General features: G+C 38.6%; 1 protein-coding gene across 2 annotated transcripts in view; it reads left to right on the forward strand.

The window, feature by feature from the left end:
- The first annotated feature begins 2896 nt into the window (after positions 1-2896).
- LOC100380850 (beta-1-syntrophin) overlaps positions 2897-26612 on the forward strand; it is an 87681-nt gene continuing 63965 nt past the window's right edge. For both annotated transcript variants that reach the window (XM_045719286.1, XM_045719287.1), the window contains exons 1-2: positions 2897-3546; positions 26038-26254. In XM_045719286.1, coding sequence (XP_045575242.1) covers positions 3021-3546; positions 26038-26254 — 743 coding nt within the window. In that variant the 5' untranslated portion in view covers positions 2897-3020. The remainder of the gene's footprint in view (positions 3547-26037; positions 26255-26612) is intronic.

A 26612-nucleotide genomic window follows, 5' to 3' on the forward strand; every position in this document is an offset into this window, starting at 1 on the left:
CAATTACGATCTTGTCTCACTGCTGCAACTCCCCAATGGGCTCAGGAGAGGCGAAGGTTGAGTCATGCATCCTGCAAAACATGACCCACCAAAACGCACTTCTTAACACCCACCTGCTTAACCTGGAAGCCAGCTGCACCACCACCCAACTGCAGGCGCCCGGCCCGACACAAGGAGTCGCTAGAGCGCCGTGAGCCAAGTAAAGTCCCCCCCCCCCGGCCAAACTCTCCCCTAACCCAGACAATGCTGGGCCAATTGTGCACCGCCCTATAGGACTCCGGGTCTGTAGTTACGCCTCAAGCATTGCGATGCAGTGCCTGAGACTTCTGCGCCACTCGGGAGGCCGGATGGGCACTTCTAATGTAACTCTGTTGCAGCACCCAAGGTGCTTGAATTTATTTTCTGGTGAAGTAGTGTCCCCATGAGTGACAGAACACTGAGCCAATCACGGCGCAACTAAAGAATATTACCAACCCCTATGCTCCATATATTCCGCTGGCTGCTCCACCACCACAGAAAGCACTGAGCTAGACTGAAACACCTGCATTTTGGAGCTGCCTTACTCAAGAAAACAAAAAAGAGACCATGTTTGTTTGCGGCTTTATTAACTCAATTATTATAATTTTTTTAACATTGTTTGCAAACTGATATATGACACGTATTAATGTCAAAATAGCATGCAAAACAGGCTAAAATAAAATAAAAGGTTTTTGGTTTAGCTAAATAGGTTGGGCTTAAAACAGCCCTGAATGACGGGTCGCCACTGGATACGGAGCTTTCGGAAGCAGGAAATAGCACCCTATTCCCCAGAACCCTATAGGCCCTGGTCAAAAGTAGTGCACTAAATAGGGACTGTGGTGTAGTTTCGGCTTCCCCCATAGAAAGGGCTAGGTAGACTTTACTCTAGGATAGATTTATTTAGCCTGATCTCAAAATGATGAAACATTATTCCTGAGCGGATCAGATGTGTATATTAATAGAAATGTTTCTGTTCTCTATTCCCAGGACAGAAAGAACTCTCTTCATCACACCAGAAGAGGAGGAGAAACTGTTTTGATATTATGCAAAGAAAAAATGAAGATTGGTTCTCAGAAATAGGCCTATAAATATTGAAGGAGAAAAGATTAGCTATAGACCAGGGATCATCAACTAGATTCAGCCAGTCATCTGGGCTAGTTTCTTCTGTCTTTTGTAGACTCCAAATTGACCGCAAGAAGCCCAAGCAGATACAATATTTGACTAAAACATGTCAAACCGTGCTTACAGTTGTGTACAATCACATATATCTCTCTATTATGCATGGGAATACTTTAGAACAGATTTCAGACATTAAAATCACTTGGATCTGATTTCCTGGTGTTTTTACAGTTTTATGTCCAACATAATTTTTTTACTAAAAATAAATATTTATACATATTTTTGCTCAGAAAACGTATATACTGTATATTGTGACAGACAGCAGACCTATAAACTGTATATTGTGACAGACAGCAGGACTACAGACTGTATATTGTGACAGACAGCAGGTATAGACTGTATATTGTGACAGACAGCAGGGCTACAGACTGTGTATTGTGACAGACAGCAGGACTACAGACTGTATATTGTGACAGACAGCAGGGCTATAGACTGTATATTGTGACAGACAGCAGGGCTATAGACTGTATATTGTGATAGACAGCAGGGCTATAGACTGTATATTGTGACAGACAGCAGGGCTATAGACTGTATATTGTGACAGACAGCAGGGCTATAGACTGTATATTGTGACAGACAGCAGGGCTATAGACTGTATATTGTGACAGACAGCAGGGCTATAGACTGTATATTGTGACAGACAGCAGGGCTATAGACTGTATATTGTGACAGACAGCAGGGCTATAGACTGTATATTGTGACAGACAGCAGGGCTATAGACTGTATATTGTGACAGACAGCAGGGCTACGCCGGTTCTCTCTCCACCATCAGATGGCGCTAACATACAGTACTTCTGTAACGTTCTCTCATCGTGTTTCAGATGGCGTTTACATATTTCTGTAACGTTCTCTCATCGTGTTTCAGATGGCGTTTACATATTTCTGTAACGTTCTCTCATCGTGTTTCAGATGGCGTTTACATATTTCTGTAAAGTTCTCTCATCGTTTTTCAGATGGCGTTTACATATTTCTGTAACGTTCTCTCATCGTGTTTCAGATGGCGTTTACATATTTCTGTAACGTTCTCTCATCGTGTTTCAGATGGCGTTTACATATTTCTGTAAAGTTCTCTCATCGTTTTTCGTTGGAAAAATGTACCCACCACGCCTAGTATATCATCCATTAAAAATAACTCATAGAATATGCTCATTCCCAATTAGCCTATAATAATGCATATTTGTAGATTATTAGGCTAGTTTAGGCTATTTTACACGTGTAATGACCATTGCACGTGCATTTAGTCCGTGAGATGTTATAAAATACGACTTCACTTTTTTTTTAAACAAAAGTTTTGTGTTTAAACCCCCCAACAAATCTTTCTGCCGAAGCCGAGCAAACAATGCGCACCTGGCACGCTGCATGGAGAGAGAGAGCGGGACAGGCAAAAGTCTACTGGGCGGACACCTCCAAAGTGCCTACTGTCCCAACATTGGGACATTCCTTTACACGGGTCGCCCTCTGAATAAAACCAAGCATGCCTGGTAATGTTTGTCAAAGGGTGGTAATAATGTATGTAATAGGGGTGTAATAAGGTATTACGCTCTTACATTACGTTAGTGTGGGCTACACATGTCATTTGAACTTCAGCACAGCTCTCGGCAGTGTTCTGTGTGGATAGAAATGTGATTTGCTTAGTGGGATTGCCCTTCGAGGTTTGCTCCACCCAAAGAGGATATGGGCTGTTGGAGCAGGGACTGGGTTATGTTGCCAAAAAAAGAGCCGTTAGCTGAAGTTGCTGAACTACTGGAAAGCCATGCCGAGAAGTTCGGGGGTAAAGTCCTATGTGAGTTTTAATCACATGGCATTTTAAGAATGCTTCAAAGATGGCGGTAGCTACAGTAATTTCGGGGAACAGAGTACAAAAAAGTGGATTTTTGGAGGTTTTAGTGAGGGACCGATGGCACAAAGTTTTGGCTAACTTGAACGAAGAAGCTCTAACGCTGAGCTGCGAGGACCTGGGAGAGAATGTGACCCTAAACGGCATCACCAATGGATCTTACGGGTGCAACGCATCTCACCCGGATCACACAAACAGTCCGAAAACTGCGGTGAGGACAGCTTTCACGGATTTACAGGACCAAGTCCCAGAGGCGATTGCCAATCGAAAAAGATGTGTGAAAGTAATAAAGCAAGAGGTAGGAGGACTCGGCATCAGCATAAAGGGAGGAAAAGAGAATAAAATGCCGATACTTATTAGTAAGATCTTCAAAGGTCTGGCTGCGGATCAAACCCAAGCCTTATATGTCGGTGACGCGATTCTGTCGGTGAACGGTGTGAACCTGCGGGACGCTACGCATGACGAGGCGGTGCAGGGGCTCAAACGAGCCGGGAGAGAGGTGACGCTAGAAGGTAAGAACGGAACGGGACCAACTGTCGTTCGATACATTCTTTCTTGGTGAAGTGTGGGGGCCCGGGGGCATCCTCGAATCTATATGCAGGCTGCCAGAGGAATTACGCACATGAATATTTCTGCTCTCAAACATATGAGTGATCAACCTCTGTCAACTGTGCCAACAAACAAACATTATTCTTTTTTTCCTTCAATTTTCTAAATACTTTCAATATTATTCATTTCCATGTCGGCTCAATGCTGGGGCAAAAGGATGGCTATTTGAAACTCCAAAATAGTGTTACATTTTTTGGGGCAATAATGGAGATTAACTGAAACATTATTATGTTGTTTCTTGCAATAGCCTTCCGTGACTTTAAAGATTATTTATCTCGAAACTGTGATTCCTAAAAGATGTGTCTGGAGATTTGGTCAATTCAAATCAGGAATGAGCAGGGACAGCTCTACCATAATGACCTCTTCATGTTCTCATTACATGTAGTGCAACAAGGGAGGTGTGGTATATGGCCAATATACCACGGCTAAGGGCTGTTCTTAAAGCAGGACACATCGCGGAGTGCCTGGACACAGCCCTTAGCCGTGGTATATTGGCCATATACCACAAACCCCAGAGGTGCCTTATTGAATAAATATATTTAAACAAACAATATTGGAATTACCATGGTAACAACCAACTATCTCTGGCTGATTGATAGATTATGATAGAATATGAATGTTGAATGAAGTAAAACATCAACTCTCTGGCTGATTGATAGATTATGATAGAATATGAATGTTGAATGAAGTAAAACATCAACTCTCTGGCTGATTGATAGATTATGATAGAATATGAATGTTGAATGAAGTAAAACATCAACTCTCTGGCTGATTGATAGATTATGATAGAATATGAATGTTGAATGAAGTAAAACATCAACTCTCTGGCTGATTGATAGATTATGATAGAAGTGGCTTGTCAACTCCGTCACTTGATGGCTAACCACCTTAAAATCAATTTTTTTGGTCAATATTCGGAGAAAAGAATGTGTAATCACTGTTCTGAAACATATGCTTAAACAATTGAACAACTTTCTGTGCAAGACCTAAGGGTTAATGTTTGCTTTATAAATGTTGTTTTACATTCTAAATCTAGAAAAACTAAAATTAGCCATGGAGCATGACATAGTGCTATAAAACAAAACTAAAATTAGCCATGGAGCATTACATAGTGCTATAAAACAAAACTAAAATTAGCCATGGAGCATGACATAGTGCTATAAAACAAAACTAAAATGATTGTAATTTATCAAAAGGGTTTTATTTTGTTCTCCAGACATTTTCACCTGCAAAAATAAACGTTTTCAATAGGCCTATCAGCAACGTCAACAGTTGCTGACGGAATAAGGAAATCATTTTATGTCCTTGTTCCTTGTTGATAAATATTTAGGTGACTCCCTCTCCATGTTGCGAAATCAAATACTTTGAATTTCTGAGGAAATCTTTATCATCCAACCTTGGGAATCACAGGACTGGGAGTGTAATATCAAGTTTTACCCAAAACAATACAGGCTTACAGGCTTACACACACACACACACACACACACACACACACACACACACACACACACACACACACACACACACACACACACACACACACACACACACACACACACACACACACACACAGAGCAGGGTTATTACAGTTCCAGCAGAAGGAAGCAGGGTAGAGCAGAGGTCTGCTGTAATGATAAGCTCAAAGACATTACGGGGTTTGAGTCAGAGGAGGCTAGTGGGAGGAGCTGTAGGAGGGCGGCCTCATTGTAATCACTGGAATGGAACTATTGGAACAGTATCAAACATATGGAAACCACATGTTTGACTCCATTCCATGTATTTCATTCCAGCCATTACAATGAGCCTGTCCTCCTACAGCTCCCCCACCAGCCTCCACTGGTTGGAATGCATTGCCCTCCTGAGAGTTCTCACACTCCTGAAATTCATCATGTGTGTCTGTAAAGACTGTTCTGAAGAGCTAATAACAGGATGTACATACTGTAGCATGTTCTATGTTTGTGAATTATGAATGAAGCATGGGGATAATGTACAGCAATGACTACAACATGATCACAATGTATGCCTTTGAGTACACCGTGTATGAGATACAGTATTGTACTTGAGAAGCTGAGTTCTGGTCAGAGGAATTGGAGTGAAGATGAGGAAACAGCTGATTTGTGCGTTACTGAATAACTCAGAGGACTTCAGCTTCTCTCTCAGTTGAAGCCTCACTACACCAGAGGACTCCCATGTTTCATCTTCTCTCTCAGTTGAAGCCTCACTACACCAGAGGACTCCCATGTTTCATCTTCTCTCTCAGTTGAAGCCTCACTACACCAGAGGACTCCCATGTTTCATCTTCTCTCTCAGTTGAAGCCTCACTACACCAGAGGACTCCCATGTTTCAGCTTCTCTCTCAGTTGAAGCCTCACTACACCAGAGGACTCCCATGTTTCATCTTCTCTCTCAGTTGAAGCCTCACTACACCAGAGGACTCCCATGTTTCATCTTCTCTCTCAGTTGAAGCCTCACTACACCAGAGGACTCCCATGTTTCATCTTCTCTCTCAGTTGAAGCCTCACTACACCAGAGGACTCCCATGTTTCATCTTCTCTCTCAGTTGAAGCCTCACTACACCAGAGAACTCCCATGTTTCATCTTCTCTCTCAGTTGAAGCCTCACTACACCAGAGGACTCCCATGTTTCAGCTTCTCTCTCACAGTTGAAGCCTCACTACACACACAGACTCATGTTTCATCTTCTGTCTCAGTTGAAGCCTCACTACACAACTCCATGTCACACACACACACACACACACACACACACACACACACACACACACACACACACACACACACACACACACACACACACACACACACACACACACACACACACGCAATTATGTTATATCTAGTGACAGAAGGGACCTCTCATTGAGTCTACTGGCTACTGCCTGGCTGTCATCACATTCACCTGTGTGTGTGTGTGTGTGGTGTGTGTGGGGTGTGTGTGTGTGTGTGTGTGGGTGTGGGGTGTGTGTGTGTGATCAGCAGACAGTCTGGACTACAACACTCTCTGCAAGTTGACTGGTGGTTGTGTCATCAGAGAAGCTCTCATGACTACACCAGCTGTTAGTAGTAGTGAGGCCCCACACACACACACACACACACACACACACACACACACACACACACACACACACACACACACACACACACACACACACACACACACACACACACACACACACTGTGATGACAGAGTGAACCATCTACTCCTCGCCCTAATACAGTTTAGAAAACAGTTTTCTCAACACTCCTATTATCCACTCTGTGAATTTACTGTTTGATTCATTTACTTTGACTCAATTCATTATATGAATATGGTCCTTTAACTAGTTTTCCATAAGCTACAGTACAGACGGCCCTACTGGTTGTTCTTAACATACAAGTCATGTTATGAACACAGTCAATCTCACTGTGATATTGTCTAATATTTCTGCTAAAGTTCATATAAACTGTAGTCCATTTAACTGGGCATTCAAGTACCTTGTTCTTGCTTTGATAAGATCAAACATTTTCAGGCGGCAGAGGGAAAAAGACACCTTGTAGACCTCTGTGTATTCTGTAAAAGGTGTTTTGTTCTGTAGCAGTATCTACCTGCCATTCAGTGGAGGTAAAAAGAGCTCTATTCTATTCTGCAATTAAAGTCTCATAAAAAGGCCCCTTTTGTTCCCGGTTGTTTTATTCATCCAGAAGTTACTCACGTCAAATTAGCCATTTTCTTCTCTCAGCTCAATAAGAGCAGCTAACAAAGCTCTCCATTCTGTACCCATGTTAATAATATAACTATCTCTAATGGCTGTGTCTAGTTAACAGGCTGACAACACAAAGACTTGGTTATTATTACACCTGACAATAGGGCAGATAGATTTAATGTTATTTCAGAATTCAGAGACATCCTGGCTTCTATAATGTCTTCCATTGTATGGATAATAACTGAAGAAGAAATGACTTGCACCCAACCATTAGGTTGAGATTCTCTAAATGACTTGGGGTTTCTACCAGCTGGGTTTCTATGGGGACGTTGGTTCATTCAGAAAGCTCATTCGGCCCGTTTTTCTACGAGCAAGCAGGATGGAGTAGAGACATACTGCCCAAACCACATGCATTAACAGGAAAATGTGGTCGATGAGTAAGAACACGACCCAACCATGATACATTTGTAGATGCTATTTCTATTTCAAAGCAGTCAATATTCTCTCGTGCTATATTTTACAAATACATTCATTATCAAAAAGGAAATCTTGCAAGTTAATTATTCAGATTCAGTTTGAGCTCATGTCTTTTGTAGCAAGAACAATCCCCACAGGAAGTACAGACAACTAGGCAGGAAGTACAGACAACTAGGCAGGACGTACAGACTCCTAGACAGGAAGTACAGACTCCTAGGCAGGAAGTACAGACTCCTAGGCATGAAGTACAGACTCCTAGACAGGAAGTACAGACTCCTAGACAGGAAGTACAGACTACTAGGCAGGAAGTACAGACCCCTAGGCATGAAGTACAGACTCCTAGGCAGAAAGTACAGACTCCTAGGCAGGAAGTACAGATTCCTAGGCAGGAAGTACAGACTCCTAGGCAGGAAGTACAGACTCCTAGGCAGGAAGTACAGACTACTAGGCAGGAAGTACAGACTCCTAGACAGGAAGTACAGACTACTAGGCAGGACGTACAGACTCCTAGACATGAAGTACAGACTCCTAGGCAGGAAGTACAGACCCCTAGACAGGAAGTACAGACTCCTAGGCATGAAGTACAGACTCCTTGGCAGGAAGTACAGACTCCTAGGCAGGAAGTACAGATTCCTAGGCAGGAAGTACAGACTCCTAGGCAGGAAGTACAGACTCCTAGGCAGGAAGTACAGACTACTAGGCAGGAAGTACAGACTCCTAGGCATGAAGTACAGACTCCTAGGCATGAAGTACAGACTCCTAGGCATGAAGTACAGACTCCTAGGCAGGAAGTACAGACCCCTAGACAGGAAGTACAGACTCCTAGACAGGAAGTACAGACTCCTAGGCAGGAAGTACAGACTCATAGGTATAGCAATAATCATAAACATAATGAACCCCTCCTAGTTTTATTTTCCACTCTACTAAAATGGAACATTTCTATTTTGGAACAGAGTTAAAAACATACAGGTACAGAATCTAATGATTCTGGTTACGAGAGAACTTTTCCTCATTACTTACACGTCACTGTCATTGACTCATTCAGTTATCAGGATATTGGTTTAGTTGAGTTTCTAAATGTACACACGCGCACACACACACACACACACACACACACACACACACACACACACACACACACACACACACACACACACACACACACACACACACACACACACACACACACACACACACACACACACAGAGCAGGGTTATTACAGTTCCAGCAGAAGGAAGCAGGGTAGAGCAGAGGTCTGCTGTAATGATAAGCTCAAAGACAGTACGGGGTTTGAGTCAGAGGAGGCTAACCTGTTGGGGCTAGGGGGGCAGTATTTGCACGGCCGGATAAAAAACGTACCCGATTTAAACTGGTTACTACTCTTGCCCAGAAATGAGAATATGCATATAATTAGTAGATTTGGATAGAAAACACTCTAAAGTTTCTAAAACTGTTTGAATGGTGTCTGTGAGTATAACATAACTCATATGGCAGGCCAAAACCTGAGAAGATTCATACAGGAAGTGCCCTGTCTGACAATTTGTTCTCCATCTGTGGCATCTCTATCGAAAATACAGCATCTCTGCTGTAACGTGACATTTTCTAAGGCTTCCATTGGCTCTCAGAAGGCGCCAGAAAGTGGAATGACGTCTCTCCTGTCTCTGGGCGAAAAACAGCAGGAGATTTTGTGAGTTGTCAGGCTAGGAACAGTGACACTGGAGATGCGCGTTCATGTGAATTCTCAATTTTTTTCTTTCAGCCTTTGAATGAATACAACGTCGCCCGGTTGGAATATTATCGCTATTTTACGAGAAAAATAGCATAAAAATTGATTTTAAACAGCATTTGACATGCTTCAAAGTACGGTAATGGAATATTTTGAATTTTTTTGTCACGAAATGCGCTCGCGCTTCACCCTTCGGATACTGACCTGAAAGCATGAACAAACGGAGCTATTTGAATATAACTATGGATTATTTGGAACCAAAACAACATTTGTTGTTGAAGTAGAAGTCCTGGGAGTGCATTCTGACGAAGAACAGCAAAGATAATCACATTATTCTTATAGTAAATCTGAGTTTGGTGAGGGCCAAACTTGGTGGGTGTCAAATTAGCTAAATTCATCGGAAGTTTGCGGTGGGTATGCTAGTTCTGAACATCACATGCTAATGTAAAAAGCTGGTTTTTGATATAAATATGAACTTGATTGAACAAAAGATGCATGTATTGTATAACATAATGTCCTAGGAGTGTCATCTGATGAAGATCATCAAAGGTTAGTGCTGCATTTAGCTGTGGTTTTGGTTTTTGTGACATATATGCTTGTGTGATTATTTTTGGCAGGGTACTCTCCTGACATAATCTAATGTTTTGCTTTCGCTGTAAAGCCTTTTTGAAATCGGACAATATGGTTAGATTAACGAGAGTCTTGTCTTTAAAATGGTGTAAAATAGTCATATGTTTGAGAAATTGAAGTTATAGCATTTTGGAGGTATTTGTATTTCGCGCCACGTGAATCCACTGGCTTTAACCTCCCTTGCCCAGGGAGATTAAAAAAAGAACAGGGCCTGTCCTCGTGTTTCAGGGGAGGTTTCTTTACTTCATTCCTTAAAGAACAGGGCCTCTACTCGTGTTTCAGTGGAGGTTTCTTTACTTCGTTCCTTAAAGAACAGGGCCTGTCCTCGTGTTTCAGTGGAGGTTTCTTTACTTCGCTCCTTAAAGAACAGGGCCTGTCCTCGTGTTTCAGGGGAGGTTTCTTTACTTTGTTCCTTAAAGAACAGGGCCCGTTCCCGTGTTTCAGTGGAGGTTTCTTTACTTCGTTCCTTAAAGAACATGGCCTCTACTCGTGTTTCAGGGGAGGTTTCTTTACTTCGTTCCTTAAAGAACAGGGCCTGTCCTCGTGTTTCAGTGGAGGTTTCTTTACTTCGTTCCTTAAAGAACAGGGCCTGTCCTCGTGTTTCAGGGGAGGTTTCTTTACTTCGTTCCTTAAAGAACAGGGCCTCTATTCGTGTTTCAGTGGAGGTTTCTTTACTTCGTTCCTTAAAGAACAGGGCCCGTCTACTCGTGTTTCAGTGGAGGTTTCTTTACTTCGTTCCTTAAAGAACAGGGCCCGTCCTCCTGTTTCAGTGGAGGTTTCTTTACTTCGTTCCTTAAAGAACAGGGCCTCTATTCGTGTTTCAGTGGAGGTTTCTTTACTTCGTTCCTTAAAGAACAGGGCCTGTCCTCGTGTTTCAGTGGAGGTTTCTTTACTTCGTTCCTTAAAGAACAGGGCCTCTATTCGTGTTTCAGGGGAGGTTTCTTTACTTCGTTCCTTAAAGAACAGGGCCCGTCCTCATGTTTCAGTGGAGGTTTCTTTACTTCGTTCCTTAAAGAACAGGGCCTCTATTCGTGTTTCAGTGGAGGTTTCTTTACTTCATTCCTTAAAGAACAGGGCCTGTCCTCGTGTTTCAGTGGAGGTTTCTTTACTTCGTTCCTTAAAGAACAGGGCCTCTATTCGTGTTTCAGGGGAGGTTTCTTTACTTCATTCCTTAAAGAACAGGGCCCGTCCTCATGTTTCAGTGGAGGTTTCTTTACTTCGTTCCTTAAAGAACAGGGCCTCTATTCGTGTTTCATGGGAGGTTTCTTTACTTCGTTCCTTAAAGAACAGGGCCTCTATTCGTGTTTCATGGGAGGTTTCTTTACTTCGTTCCTTAATAAAGAACAGGGCCCGTTCTCGTGTTTCAGTGGAGGTTTCTTTACTTCGTTCCTTAAAGAACAGGGCCTGTCCTCGTGTTTCAGTGGAGGTTTCTTTACTTCGTTCCTTAAAGAACATGGCCTGTCCTCGTGTTTCAGGGGAGGTTTCTGAGGGGAGGACGGCTCATAATAATAGCCAGAATGGAGTTGATGGAACGGCATCAAACACATGGAAACCATGGAAACCATTTGTTTGATGTATTTGATACCATTCCACTCATTCTGCTCCAGCCATTACCACGAGCTCCGTCCTCCCCAATTAAGGTTCCACCAGCCTCCTGTGTCGTGTTTGTACACCTTTTGAGTACATCTTTGTCATATTATCCTCTGAAACCTTCCCTTGGATTGATGTAAAACGAACAGTGAAGGCCCAAACTGTTTATCAGCGGATACGTTTAGAGCTCCATAGTTCAGGATTATAAACTGTTAAAACCTATTATATTTATGCAATATATTGCCACTTCTCCTTAGAGATTGATGTAATGCAGTCAGACAGATCACTGTTGGTGGAAGCATATCCCTGCCTTTTGCAGTGAGTAAATGGTTGACATCAGTGTTGTTCACATGGCCCTGTAATTTAAACTAAGGTCTCCATACAGTCTGATACATTTGTTTATAGCAGGGCAATAATAGCTATGTTATTCATGTCTACTGTGACTCGTGATCAATGCTGTGGATTTAACGTGATTCACAGATTGTGTCTATGAAACACTTTAACCACCAAATGACCAATGAATCCCATGTCCCAGAGCTGTGGTCTTTGGTTGGATTAGGCCTCTTGTGTGGTGTGGAATACTTCTAATGACTCTAATCTCTCAGCTGTTGGCCAGGTTCACATCCATACTTTGGAGCGATCCATCTAATCCTCTCAAACAATGCCAACCAACGTTTTTCCATGGAGGTGCAATATCTTTGAGTTCACAGAAAGTGTTAAACTGGGTACAAGGTATGATGTGTGTTGTGACTCATAGAAGTGAGTTCAGAACACGTTATAGAATGAATTAACACTTATAACAGACCTGGACCACTAACAGAACTGGACCACTAACAGAACTGGACCACTAACAGAACTGGACCACTAATAGAACTGGACCACTAACAGAACTGGACCACTAATAGAACTGGACCACTGATAGAACTGTATAATATAATTGGACCACCAATAGAACTGGACCACCAATAGAACTGGACCACTAATAGAACTGGACCACTAATAGAACTGTATAATAGAACTGTATAATAGAACTGGACCACTAATAGAACTATATAATAGAACTGGACCACTAATAGAACTGTATAATAGAACTATATAATAGAACTGGACCACTAATAGATCTGTATAATAGAACTGTATAATAGAACTGTATAATAGAACTGGACCACTAATAGAACTGTATAATAGAACTGGACCACTAATAGAACTGGACCACTAATAGAACTGTGTAATATAATTGGACAACTAATAGAACTGGACCACTAATAGAACTGTGTAATATAATTGGACCACTAATAGAACTGTAATAATAGAACTGGACCACTAATAGAACTGTATAATATAATTGGACCACTAATAGAACTGGACCACTAATAGAACTGTGTAATATAATTGAACCACTAATAGAACTGGACCACTAATAGAACCGGACCACTAATAGAACTGGACCACTAATAGAACTGGACCTCTAATAGAACTGTATAATATAATTGGACCACTAATAGAACTGGACCACTAATAGAACTGGACCACTAATAGAACTGTATAATATAATTGGACCACTAATAGAACTGGACCACTAATAGAACTGGACCACTAATAGAACTGAGTAATATAATTGGACCACTAATAGAACTGGACCTCTAATAGAACTCTATAATAGAACTGGACCACTAATAGAACTGGAACACTAATAGAACTGTGTAATATAATTGGACCACTAATAGAACTGGACCACTAATAGAACTGTGTAATATAATTGGACCACTAATAGAACTGGACCACTAATAGAACTGGACCACTAATAGAACTGTGTAATATAATTGGACCACTAATAGAACTGGACCACTAATAGAACTGTATAATATAATTGGACCACTAATAGAACTGGACCACTAATAGAACTGTGTAATATAATTGGACCACTAATAGAACTGGACCACTAATAGAACTGGACCACTAATAGAACTGTGTAATGTAATTGGACCACTAATAGAACTGGACCACTAATATAACTGTGTAATATAATTGGACCACTAATAGAACTGGACCACTAATAGAACCGGACCACTAATAGAACTGTGTAATATAATTGGACCACTAATAGAACTGGACCTCTAATAGAACTCTATAATAGAACTGGACCACTAATAGAACTGGAACACTAATAGAACTGTGTAATATAATTGGACAACTAATAGAACTGGACCACTAATAAAACTGTGTAATATAATTGGACCACTAATATAACTGTACCTCTAATAGAACTGGAGCACTAATAGAACTGTATAATAGAACTGGACCACTAATAGAACTGGACCACTAATAGAACTGTGTAATATAATTGGACCACTAATAGAACTGGACCGCTAATAGAACTGTATAATATAATTGGACCACTAATAGAACTGGACCACTAATAGAACTGTGTAATATAATTGGACCACTAATAGAACTGGACCACTAATAGAACTGGACCACTAATAGAACTGTGTAATGTAATTGGACCACTAATAGAACTGGACCACTAATAGAACTGTGTAATATAATTGGACCACTAATAGAACTGGACCACTAATAGAACCGGACCACTAATAGAACTGTGTAATATAATTGGACCACTAGTAGAACTGGACCTCTAATAGAACTCTATAATAGAACTGGACCACTAATAGAACTGGACCACTAATATAACTGGACCACTAATAGAACTGTATAATAGAACTGGACCACTAATAGAACTGGAGCACTAATAGAACTGTGTAATATAATTAGACCACTAATAGAACTGGACCACTAATAGAACTGTGTAATATAATTGGACCACTAATAGAACTGGAGCACTAATAGAACTGTGTAATATAATTGGACCACTAATAGAACTGGACCACTAATAGAACTGGACCACTAATAGAACTGTGTAATATAATTGGACCACTAATAGAACTGGACCACTAATAGAACTGGACCACTAATAGAACTGTGTAATATAATTGGACCACTAATAGAACTGGACCACTAATAGAACTGTATAATATAATTGGACCACTAATAGAACTGGACCACTAATAGAACTGTGTAATATAATTGGACCACTAATAGAACTGGACCACTAATATAACTGGACCACTAATAGAACTGTGTAATATAATTGGACCACTAATAGAACTGGACCACTAATAGAACTGTATAATAGAACTGGACCACTAATAGAACTGGAGCACTAATAGAACTGTGTAATATAATTAGACCACTAATAGAACTGGACCACTAATAGAACTGTGTAATATAATTGGACCACTAATAGAACTGGACCACTAATAGAACTGGACCTCTAATAGAACTCTATAATAGAACTGGACCACTAATAGAACTGGAACACTAATAGAACTGTGTAATATAATTGGACCACTAATAGAACTGGACCACTAATAGAACTGTGTAATATAATTGGACCACTAATAGAACTGGACCACTAATAGAACTGGACCACTAATAGAACTGTGTAATATAATTGGACCACTAATAGAACTGGACCACTAATAGAACTGTATAATATAATTGGACCACTAATAGAACTGGACCACTAATAGAACTGTGTAATATAATTGGACCACTAATAGAACTGGACCACTAATAGAACTGGACCACTAATAGAACTGTGTAATGTAATTGGACCACTAATAGAACTGGACCACTAATAGAACTGTGTAATATAATTGGACCACTAATAGAACTGGACCACTAATAGAACCGGACCACTAATAGAACTGTGTAATATAATTGGACCACTAATAGAACTGGACCTCTAATAGAACTCTATAATAGAACTGGACCACTAATAGAACTGGAACACTAATAGAACTGTGTAATATAATTGGACCACTAATAGAACTGGACCACTAATAGAACTGTGTAATATAATTGGACCACTAATAGAACTGGAACACTAATAGAACTGTGTAATATAACTGGACCACTAATAGAACTGGACCACTAATATAACTGTACCACTAATAAAACTGTGTAATATAATTGGACCACTAATATAACTGTACCACTAATAGAACTGGACCACTAATAGAACTGTATAATAGAACTGGACCACTAATAGAACTGGAGCACTAATAGAACTGTGTAATATAATTGGACCACTAATAGAACTGGACCGCTAATAGAACTGTATAATAGAACTGGACCACTAATAGAACTGTGTAATATAATTGGACCACTAATAGAACTGGACCTCTAATAATAGAACTGTGTAATATAATTGGACCACTAATAGAACTGGACCACTAATAGAACTGTGTAATATAATTGGACCACTAATAGAACTGGACCGCTAATAGAACTGTATAATATAATTGGACCACTAATAGAACTGGACCACTAATAGAACTGTGTAATATAATTGGACCACTAATAGAACTGGACCACTAATAGAACTGTGTAATGTAATTGGACCACTAATAGAACTGGACCACTAATAGAACTGTGTAATATAATTGGACCACTAATAGAACTGGACCACTAATAGAACCGGACCACTAATAGAACTGTGTAATATAATTGGACCACTAGTAGAACTGGACCTCTAATAGAACTCTATAATAGAACTGGACCACTAATAGAACTGGACCACTAATAGAACTGGACCACTAATAGAACTGGACCACTAATAGAACTGTATAATATAATTGGACCACTAATAGAACTGGACCACTAATAGAACTGTGTAATATAATTGGACCACTAATAGAACTGGACCACTAATAGAACTGGACCACTAATAGAACTGTGTAATATAATTGGACCACTAATAGAACTGGACCACTAATAGAACTGTATAATATAATTGGACCACTAATAGAACTGGACCACTAATAGAACTGTGTAATATAATTGGACCACTAATAGAACTGGACCACTAATAGAACTGGACCACTAATAGAACTGTGTAATGTAATTGGACCACTAATAGAACTGGACCACTAATAGAACTGTGTAATATAATTGGACCACTAATAGAACTGGACCACTAATAGAACTGGACCACTAATAGAACTGTGTAATATAATTGGACCACTAATAGAACTGGACCTCTAATAGAACTCTATAATAGAACTGGACCACTAATAGAACTGGAGCACTAATAGAACTGTGTAATATAATTGGACCACTAATAGAACTGGACCACTAATAAAACTGTGTAATATAATTGGACCACTAATATAACTGTATAATAGAACTGGACCACTAATAGAACTGTGTAATATAATTGGACCACTAATAGATCTGGACCACTAATAGAACTGTATAATATAATTGGACCACTAATAGAACTGGACCACTAATAGAACTGTATAATATAATTGAACCACTAATAGATCTGGACCACTAATAGAACTGGACCACTAATAGAACTGGACCACTAATAGAACTGTATAATATAATTGGACCACTAATAGAACTGGACCACTAATAGAACTGGACCACTAATAGAACTGTATAATAGAACTGGACCACTAATAGAACTGTGTAATATAATTGGACCACTAATAGAACTGGACCACTAATAGAACTGGACCACTAATAGAACTGTGTAATATAATTGGACCACTAATAGAACTGGACCACTAATAGAACTGTATAATATAATTGGACCACTAATAGAACTGGACCACTAATAGAACTGTGTAATATAATTGGACCACTAATAGAACTGGACCACTAATAGAACTGTGTAATGTAATTGGACCACTAATAGAACTGGACCACTAATAGAACTGGACCACTAATAGAACTGTGTAATATAATTGGACCACTAATAGAACTGGACCACTAATAGAACTGTGTAATATAATTGGACCACTAATAGAACTGGACCTCTAATAGAACTCTATAATAGAACTGGACCACTAATAGAACTGGAACACTAATAGAACTGTGTAATATAATTGGACCACTAATAGAACTGGACCACTAATAGAACTGGACCTCTAATAGAACTCTATAATAGAACTGGACCACTAATAGAACTGGAACACTAATAGAACTGTGTAATATAATTGGACCACTAATAGAACTGGACCACTAATAGAACTGTGTAATATAATTGGACCACTAATAGAACTGGACCACTAATAGAACTGGACCACTAATAGAACTGTGTAATATAATTGGACCACTAATAGAACTGGACCACTAATAGAACTGTATAATATAATTGGACCACTAATAGAACTGGACCACTAATAGAACTGTGTAATATAATTGGACCACTAATAGAACTGGACCACTAATAGAACTGGACCACTAATAGAACTGTGTAATGTAATTGGACCACTAATAGAACTGGACCACTAATATAACTGTGTAATATATTGGACCACTAATAGAACTGGACCACTAATAGAACCGGACCACTAATAGAACTGTGTAATATAATTGGACCACTAATAGAACTGGACCTCTAATAGAACTCTATAATAGAACTGGACCACTAATAGAACTGGAACACTAATAGAACTGTGTAATATAATTGGACCACTAATAGAACTGGACCACTAATAGAACTGTGTAATATAATTGGACCACTAATAGAACTGGACCGCTAATAGAACTGTGTAATATAATTGGACCACTAATAGAACTGGACCACTAATAGAACTCTATAATAGAACTGGACCACTAATAGAACTGTGTAATATAATTGGACCACTAATAGAACTGGACCACTAATAGAACTGTGTAATATAATTGGACCACTAATAGAACTGGACCGCTAATATAACTGTGTAATATATTGGACCACTAATAGAACTGGACCACTAATAGAACCGGACCACTAATAGAACTGTGTAATATAATTGGACCACTAGTAGAACTGGACCTCTAATAGAACTCTATAATAGAACTGGACCACTAATAGAACTGGACCACTAATATAACTGGACCACTAATAGAACTGTATAATAGAACTGGACCACTAATAGAACTGGAGCACTAATAGAACTGTGTAATATAATTAGACCACTAATAGAACTGGACCACTAATAGAACTGTGTAATATAATTGGACCACTAATAGAACTGGACCACTAATAGAACTGGACCACTAATAGAACTGTGTAATATAATTGGACCACTAATAGAACTGGACCACTAATAGAACTGTATAATATAATTGGACCACTAATAGAACTGGACCACTAATAGAACTGTGTAATATAATTGGACCACTAATAGAACTGGACCACTAATATAACTGGACCACTAATAGAACTGTGTAATGTAATTGGACCACTAATAGAACTGGACCACTAATAGAACTGTGTAATATAATTGGACCACTAATAGAACTGGACCACTAATAGAACTGGACCACTAATAGAACTGTGTAATATAATTGGACCACTAATAGAACTGGACCTCTAATAGAACTCTATAATAGAACTGGACCACTAATAGAACTGGAGCACTAATAGAACTGTGTAATATAATTGTACCACTAATATAACTGTATAATAGAACTGGACCACTAATAGAACTGTGTAATATAATTGGACCACTAATATAACTGTATAATAGAACTGGACCACTAATAGAACTGGACCACTAATAGAACTGTATAATATAATTGGACCACTAATAGAACTGGACCACTAATAGAACTGTATAATATAATTGAACCACTAATAGATCTGGACCACTAATAGAACTGGACCACTAATAGAACTGGACCACTAATAGAACTGTATAATATAATTGGACCACTAATAGAACTGGACCACTAATAGAACTGGACCACTAATAGAACTGTATAATAGAACTGGACCACTAATAGAACTGTGTAATATAATTGGACCACTAATAGAACTGGACCACTAATAGAACTGGACCACTAATAGAACTGTGTAATATAATTGGACCACTAATAGAACTGGACCACTAATAGAACTGTGTAATATAATTGGACCACTAATAGAACTGGACCACTAATAGAACTGTGTAATATAATTGGACCACTAATAGAACTGGACCACTAATAGAACTGTGTAATGTAATTGGACCACTAATAGAACTGGACCACTAATAGAACTGGACCACTAATAGAACTGTGTAATATAATTGGACCACTAATAGAACTGGACCACTAATAGAACTGTGTAATATAATTGGACCACTAATAGAACTGGACCTCTAATAGAACTCTATAATAGAACTGGACCACTAATAGAACTGGAACACTAATAGAACTGTGTAATATAATTGGACCACTAATAGAACTGGACCACTAATAGAACTGGACCACTAATAGAACTGTATAATAGAACTGGACCACTAATAGAACTGGAGCACTAATAGAACTGTGTAATATAATTGGACCACTAATAGAACTGGACCACTAATAGAACTGGACCACTAATAGAACTGTGTAATATAATTGGACCACTAATAGAACTGGACCACTAATAGAACTGTATAATATAATTGGACCACTAATAGAACTGGACCACTAATAGAACTGTGTAATATAATTGGACCACTAATAGAACTGGACCACTAATAGAACTGGACCACTAATAGAACTGTGTAATGTAATTGGACCACTAATAGAACTGGACCACTAATATAACTGTTTAATATAATTGGACCACTAATAGAACTGGACCACTAATAGAACCGGACCACTAATAGAACTGTGTAATATAATTGGACCACTAATAGAACTGGACCTCTAATAGAACTCTATAATAGAACTGGACCACTAATAGAACTGGAACACTAATAGAACTGTGTAATATAATTGGACCACTAATAGAACTGGACCTCTAATAGAACTGTGTAATATAATTGGACCACTAATAGATCTGGACCACTAATAGAACTGGACCACTAATAGAACTGGACCACTAATAAAACTGGACCACTAATAGAACTGTTTAATATAATTGGACCACTAATAGAACTGGACCACTAATAGAACCGGACCACTAATAGAACTGGACCACTAATAGAACTGTGTAATATAATTGGACCACTAATAGAACTGGACCACTAATAGAACTGTGTAATATAATTGGACCACTAATAGAACTGGACCACTAATAGAACTGTATAATATAATTGGACCACTAATATAACTGTATAATAGAACTGGACCACTAATAGAACTGTGTAATATAATTGGACCACTAATATAACTGTATAATAGAACTGGACCACTAATAGAACTGGACCACTAATAGAACTGTATAATATAATTGAACCACTAATAGATCTGGACCACTAATAGAACTGGACCACTAATAGAACTGGACCACTAATAGAACTGGACCACTAATAGAACTGTATAATATAATTGGACCACTAATAGAACTGGACCACTAATAGAACTGGACCACTAATAGAACTGTATAATAGAACTGGACCACTAATAGAACTGTGTAATATAATTGGACCACTAATAGAACTGGACCACTAATAGAACTGGACCAGTAATAGAACTGTGTAATATAATTGGACCACTAATAGAACTGGACCACTAATAGAACTGTATAATATAATTGGACCACTAATAGAACTGGACCACTAATAGAACTGTGTAATATAATTGGACCACTAATAGAACTGGACCACTAATAGAACTGTGTAATGTAATTGGACCACTAATAGAACTGGACCACTAATAGAACTGGACCACTAATAGAACTGTGTAATATAATTGGACCACTAATAGAACTGGACCACTAATAGAACTGTGTAATATAATTGGACCACTAATAGAACTGGACCTCTAATAGAACTCTATAATAGAACTGGCCCACTAATAGAACTGGAACACTAATAGAACTGTGTAATATAATTGGACCACTAATAGAACTGGACCACTAATAAAACTGTGTAATATAATTGGACCACTAATATAACTGGACCACTAATAGAACTGGACCACTAATAGAACTGTATAATAGAACTGGACCACTAATAGAACTGGAGCACTAATAGAACTGTGTAATATAATTGGACCACTAATAGAACTGGACCTCTAATAGAACTGTGTAATATAATTGGACCACTAATAGAACTGGACCACTAATAGAACTGGACCACTAATAGAACTGTGTAATATAATTGGACCACTAATAGAACTGGACCACTAATAGAACTGTATAATATAATTGGACCACTAATAGAACTGGACCACTAATAGAACTGTGTAATATAATTGGACCACTAATAGAACTGGACCACTAATAGAACTGGACCACTAATAGAACTGTGTAATGTAATTGGACCACTAATAGAACTGGACCACTAATAGAACTGTGTAATATAATTGGACCACTAATAGAACTGGACCACTAATAAAACCGTACCACTAATAGAACTGTGTAATATAATTGGACCACTAATAGAACTGGACCTCTAATAGAACTCTATAATAGAACTGGACCACTAATAGAACTGGACCACTAATAGAACTGGACCACTAATAGAACTGTGTAATATAATTAGACCACTAATAGAACTGGACCACTAATAGAACTGTGTAATATAATTGGACCACTAATAGAACTGGACCACTAATAGAACTGGAGCACTAATAGAACTGTGTAATATAATTGGACCACTAATAGAACTGGACCACTAATAGAACTGGACCACTAATAGAACTGTGTAATATAATTGGACCACTAATAGAACTGGACCACTAATAGAACTGTATAATATAATTGGACCACTAATAGAACTGGACCACTAATAGAACTGTATAATATAATTGGACCACTAATAGAACTGGACCTCTAATAGAACTGTGTAATATAATTGGACCACTAATAGAACTGGACCACTAATAGAACTGGACCACTAATAGAACTGTGTAATATAATTGGACCACTAATAGAACTGGACCACTAATAGAACTGTATAATATAATTGGACCACTAATAGAACTGGACCACTAATAGAACTGTGTAATATAATTGGACCACTAATAGAACTGGACCACTAATAGAACTGGACCACTAATAGAACTGTGTAATGTAATTGGACCACTAATAGAACTGGACCACTAATAGAACTGTGTAATATAATTGGACCACTAATAGAACTGGACCACTAATAAAACCGGACCACTAATAGAACTGTGTAATATAATTGGACCACTAATAGAACTGGACCTCTAATAGAACTCTATAATAGAACTGGACCACTAATAGAACTGGACCACTAATAGAACTGGACCACTAATAGAACTGTATAATAGAACTGGACCACTAATAGAACTGGAGCACTAATAGAACTGTGTAATATAATTGGACCACTAATAGAACTGGACCACTAATAGAACTGGACCACTAATAGAACTGTATAATATAATTGGACCACTAATAGAACTGGACCACTAATAGAACTGTGTAATATAATTGGACCACTAATAGAACTGGACCACTAATATAACTGGACCACTAATAGAACTGTGTAATGTAATTGGACCACTAATAGAACTGGACCACTAATAGAACTGGACCACTAATAGAACTGTGTAATATAATTGGACCACTAATAGAACTGGACCTCTAATAGAACTCTATAAAAGAACTGGACCACTAATAGAACTGGAGCACTAATAGAACTGTGTAATATAATTGGACCACTAATAGAACTGGACCACTAATAAAACTGTGTAATATAATTGGACCACTAATAGAACTGTGTAATATAATTGAACCACTAATATAACTGTATAATAGAACTGGACCACTAATAGAACTGGACCACTAATAGAACTGGACCACTAATAGAACTGGACCACTAATAGAACTGTATAATATAATTGGACCACTAATAGAACTGGACCACTAATAGAACTGTATAATATAATTGAACCACTAATAGATCTGGACCACTAATAGAACTGGACCACTAATAGAACTGGACCACTAATAGAACTGGACCACTAATAGAACTGTATAATATAATTGGACCACTAATATAACTGGACCACTAATAGAACTGTGTAATGTAATTGGACCACTAATAGAACTGGACCACTAATAGAACTGTGTAATATAATTGGACCACTAATAGAACTGGACCACTAATAGAACTGTGTAATATAATTAGACCACTAATAGAACTGGACCACTAATAGAACTGTGTAATATAATTAGACCACTAATAGAACTGGACCACTAATAGAACTGTGTAATATAATTGGACCACTAATAGAACCGGACCACTAATAGAACTGTGTAATATAATTGGACCACTAATAGAACTGGACCTCTAATAGAACTCTATAATAGAACTGGACCACTAATAGAACTGGAGCACTAATAGAACTGTGTAATATAATTGGACCACTAATAGAACTGGACCACTAATAAAACTGTGTAATATAATTGGACCACTAATAGAACTGTGTAATATAATTGAACCACTAATATAACTGTATAATAGAACTGGACCACTAATAGAACTGGACCACTAATAGAACTGTATAATATAATTGGACCACTAATAGAACTGGACCACTAATAGAACTGGACCACTAATAGAACTGGACCACTAATAGAACTGGACCACTAATAGAACTGTATAATATAATTGGACCACTAATAGAACTGGACCACTAATAGAACTGTATAATATAATTGAACCACTAATAGATCTGGACCACTAATAGAACTGGACCACTAATAGAACTGGACCACTAATAGAACTGGACCACTAATAGAACTGTATAATATAATTGGACCACTAATAGAACTGGACCACTAATAGAACTGGACCACTAATAGAACTGTATAATAGAACTGGACCACTAATAGAACTGTGTAATATAATTGGACCACTAATAGAACTGGACCACTAATAGAACTGGACCACTAATAGAACTGTGTAATATAATTGGACCACTAATAGAACTGGACCACTAATAGAACTGTATAATATAATTGGACCACTAATAGAACTGGACCACTAATAGAACTGTGTAATATAATTGGACCACTAATAGAACTGGACCACTAATAGAACTGGAGCACTAATAGAACTGTGTAATGTAATTGGACCACTAATAGAACTGGACCACTAATAGAACTGTGTAATATAATTGGACCACTAATAGAACTGGACCTCTAATAGAACTCTATAATAGAACTGGCCCACTAATAGAACTGGAACACTAATAGAACTGTGTAATATAATTGGACCACTAATAGAACTGGACCACTAATAGAACTGGACCACTAATAGAACTGTGTAATATAATTGGACCACTAATAGAACTGGACCACTAATAGAACTGTGTAATATAATTGGACCACTAATAGAACTGGACCACTAATAGAACTGTGTAATATAATTGGACCACTAATAGAACTGGACCTCTAATAGAACTCTATAATAGAACTGGACCACTAATAGAACTGGACCACTAATAGAACTGGAGCACTAATAGAACTGTATAATAGAACTGGACCACTAATAGAACTGGAGCACTAATAGAACTGTGTAATATAATTAGACCACTAATAGAACTGGACCACTAATAGAACTGTGTAATATAATTGGACCACTAATAGAACTGGACCACTAATAGAACTGTGTAATATAATTGGACCACTAATAGAACTGGACCACTAATAGAACTGGACCACTAATAAAACTGTGTAATATAATTGGACCACTAATAAAACTGTGTAATATAATTGGACCACTAATAGAACTGTGTAATATAATTGGACCACTAATAGAACTGGACCACTAATAGAACTGTGTAATATAATTGGACCACTAATAGAACTGGACCACTAATAGAACTGGACCACTAATAGAACTGTGTAATATAATTGGACCACTAATAGAACTGGACCACTAATAGAACTGGACCACTAATAGAACTGGACCACTAATAGAACTGTGTAATATAATTGCACCACTAATAGAACTGTGTAATATAATTGGACCACTACCTGCCTGGTACAGATTGTGGGGTTACAGCAGGGTCACTTTTTGAGTCTGCATGTCAATCTCCTCTATAGTATCCTAGCTAGCTTTACTGAAGTTACGTTAGCAAGGACTCTTAGCACTATCCTCACCAGAATAACAGCAGTACAGGCATGACCTGTCTACCAATGAAAACATAGGCAATTATTCCTTTGTCTTGTTGGTCCAGTGATGTACATGTGGGAAGCCAGCCCCTAGACAGGTTGTGAAAAAGCTTACTCATAATTCTCGTCTCTCATATTTCAGTGAAGTACATGAGAGAAGCCACCCCCTATGTGAAGAAGGGTTCTCCTGTGTCAGAGATAGGCTGGGAGACGCCCCCACCTGAGTCCCCGAGGCTGGGTAGCCCCCACTGTGACGTCCCCGTCACCCCCACCATGTCCCTACAGGGGGACAGGAGGTACATCCCCTTAAAGATGTGTTACATCACCAGGAGCATGACTTCTCCAGACCCTGAAAACAGGTAAAGTCTCCAGCATCATTCTGCATTACTATTATTCTGTTTCCCCCCGTATATTATTATCCACAGGGGCGTAACGGCAGGGGCGTAACGGCAGGGGGTGCAGAGCTAGGTGGGCTAACACTTCTACAATTAGAATTGATTGGATTTATATTGCTAGTGTTTTGCCAGATGCAGTGCCTTCAGAAAGTACTCATACCCCTTCACTTATTCCACATTTTGTTGTGTTACAGCCTGAATTCAAAATCGATTCCATTGATTTTTTCAGCCCACCCATGTACACACAATAACCCATAATTACAAAGTGAAAACATGTTTTTAGCAAATGTATTGAAAATTAAATACAGAAATATCTCATTTA

Source organism: Salmo salar, chromosome ssa05, assembly GCF_905237065.1.
Source record: "Salmo salar chromosome ssa05, Ssal_v3.1, whole genome shotgun sequence".
Taxonomy (NCBI): domain Eukaryota; kingdom Metazoa; phylum Chordata; class Actinopteri; order Salmoniformes; family Salmonidae; genus Salmo; species Salmo salar.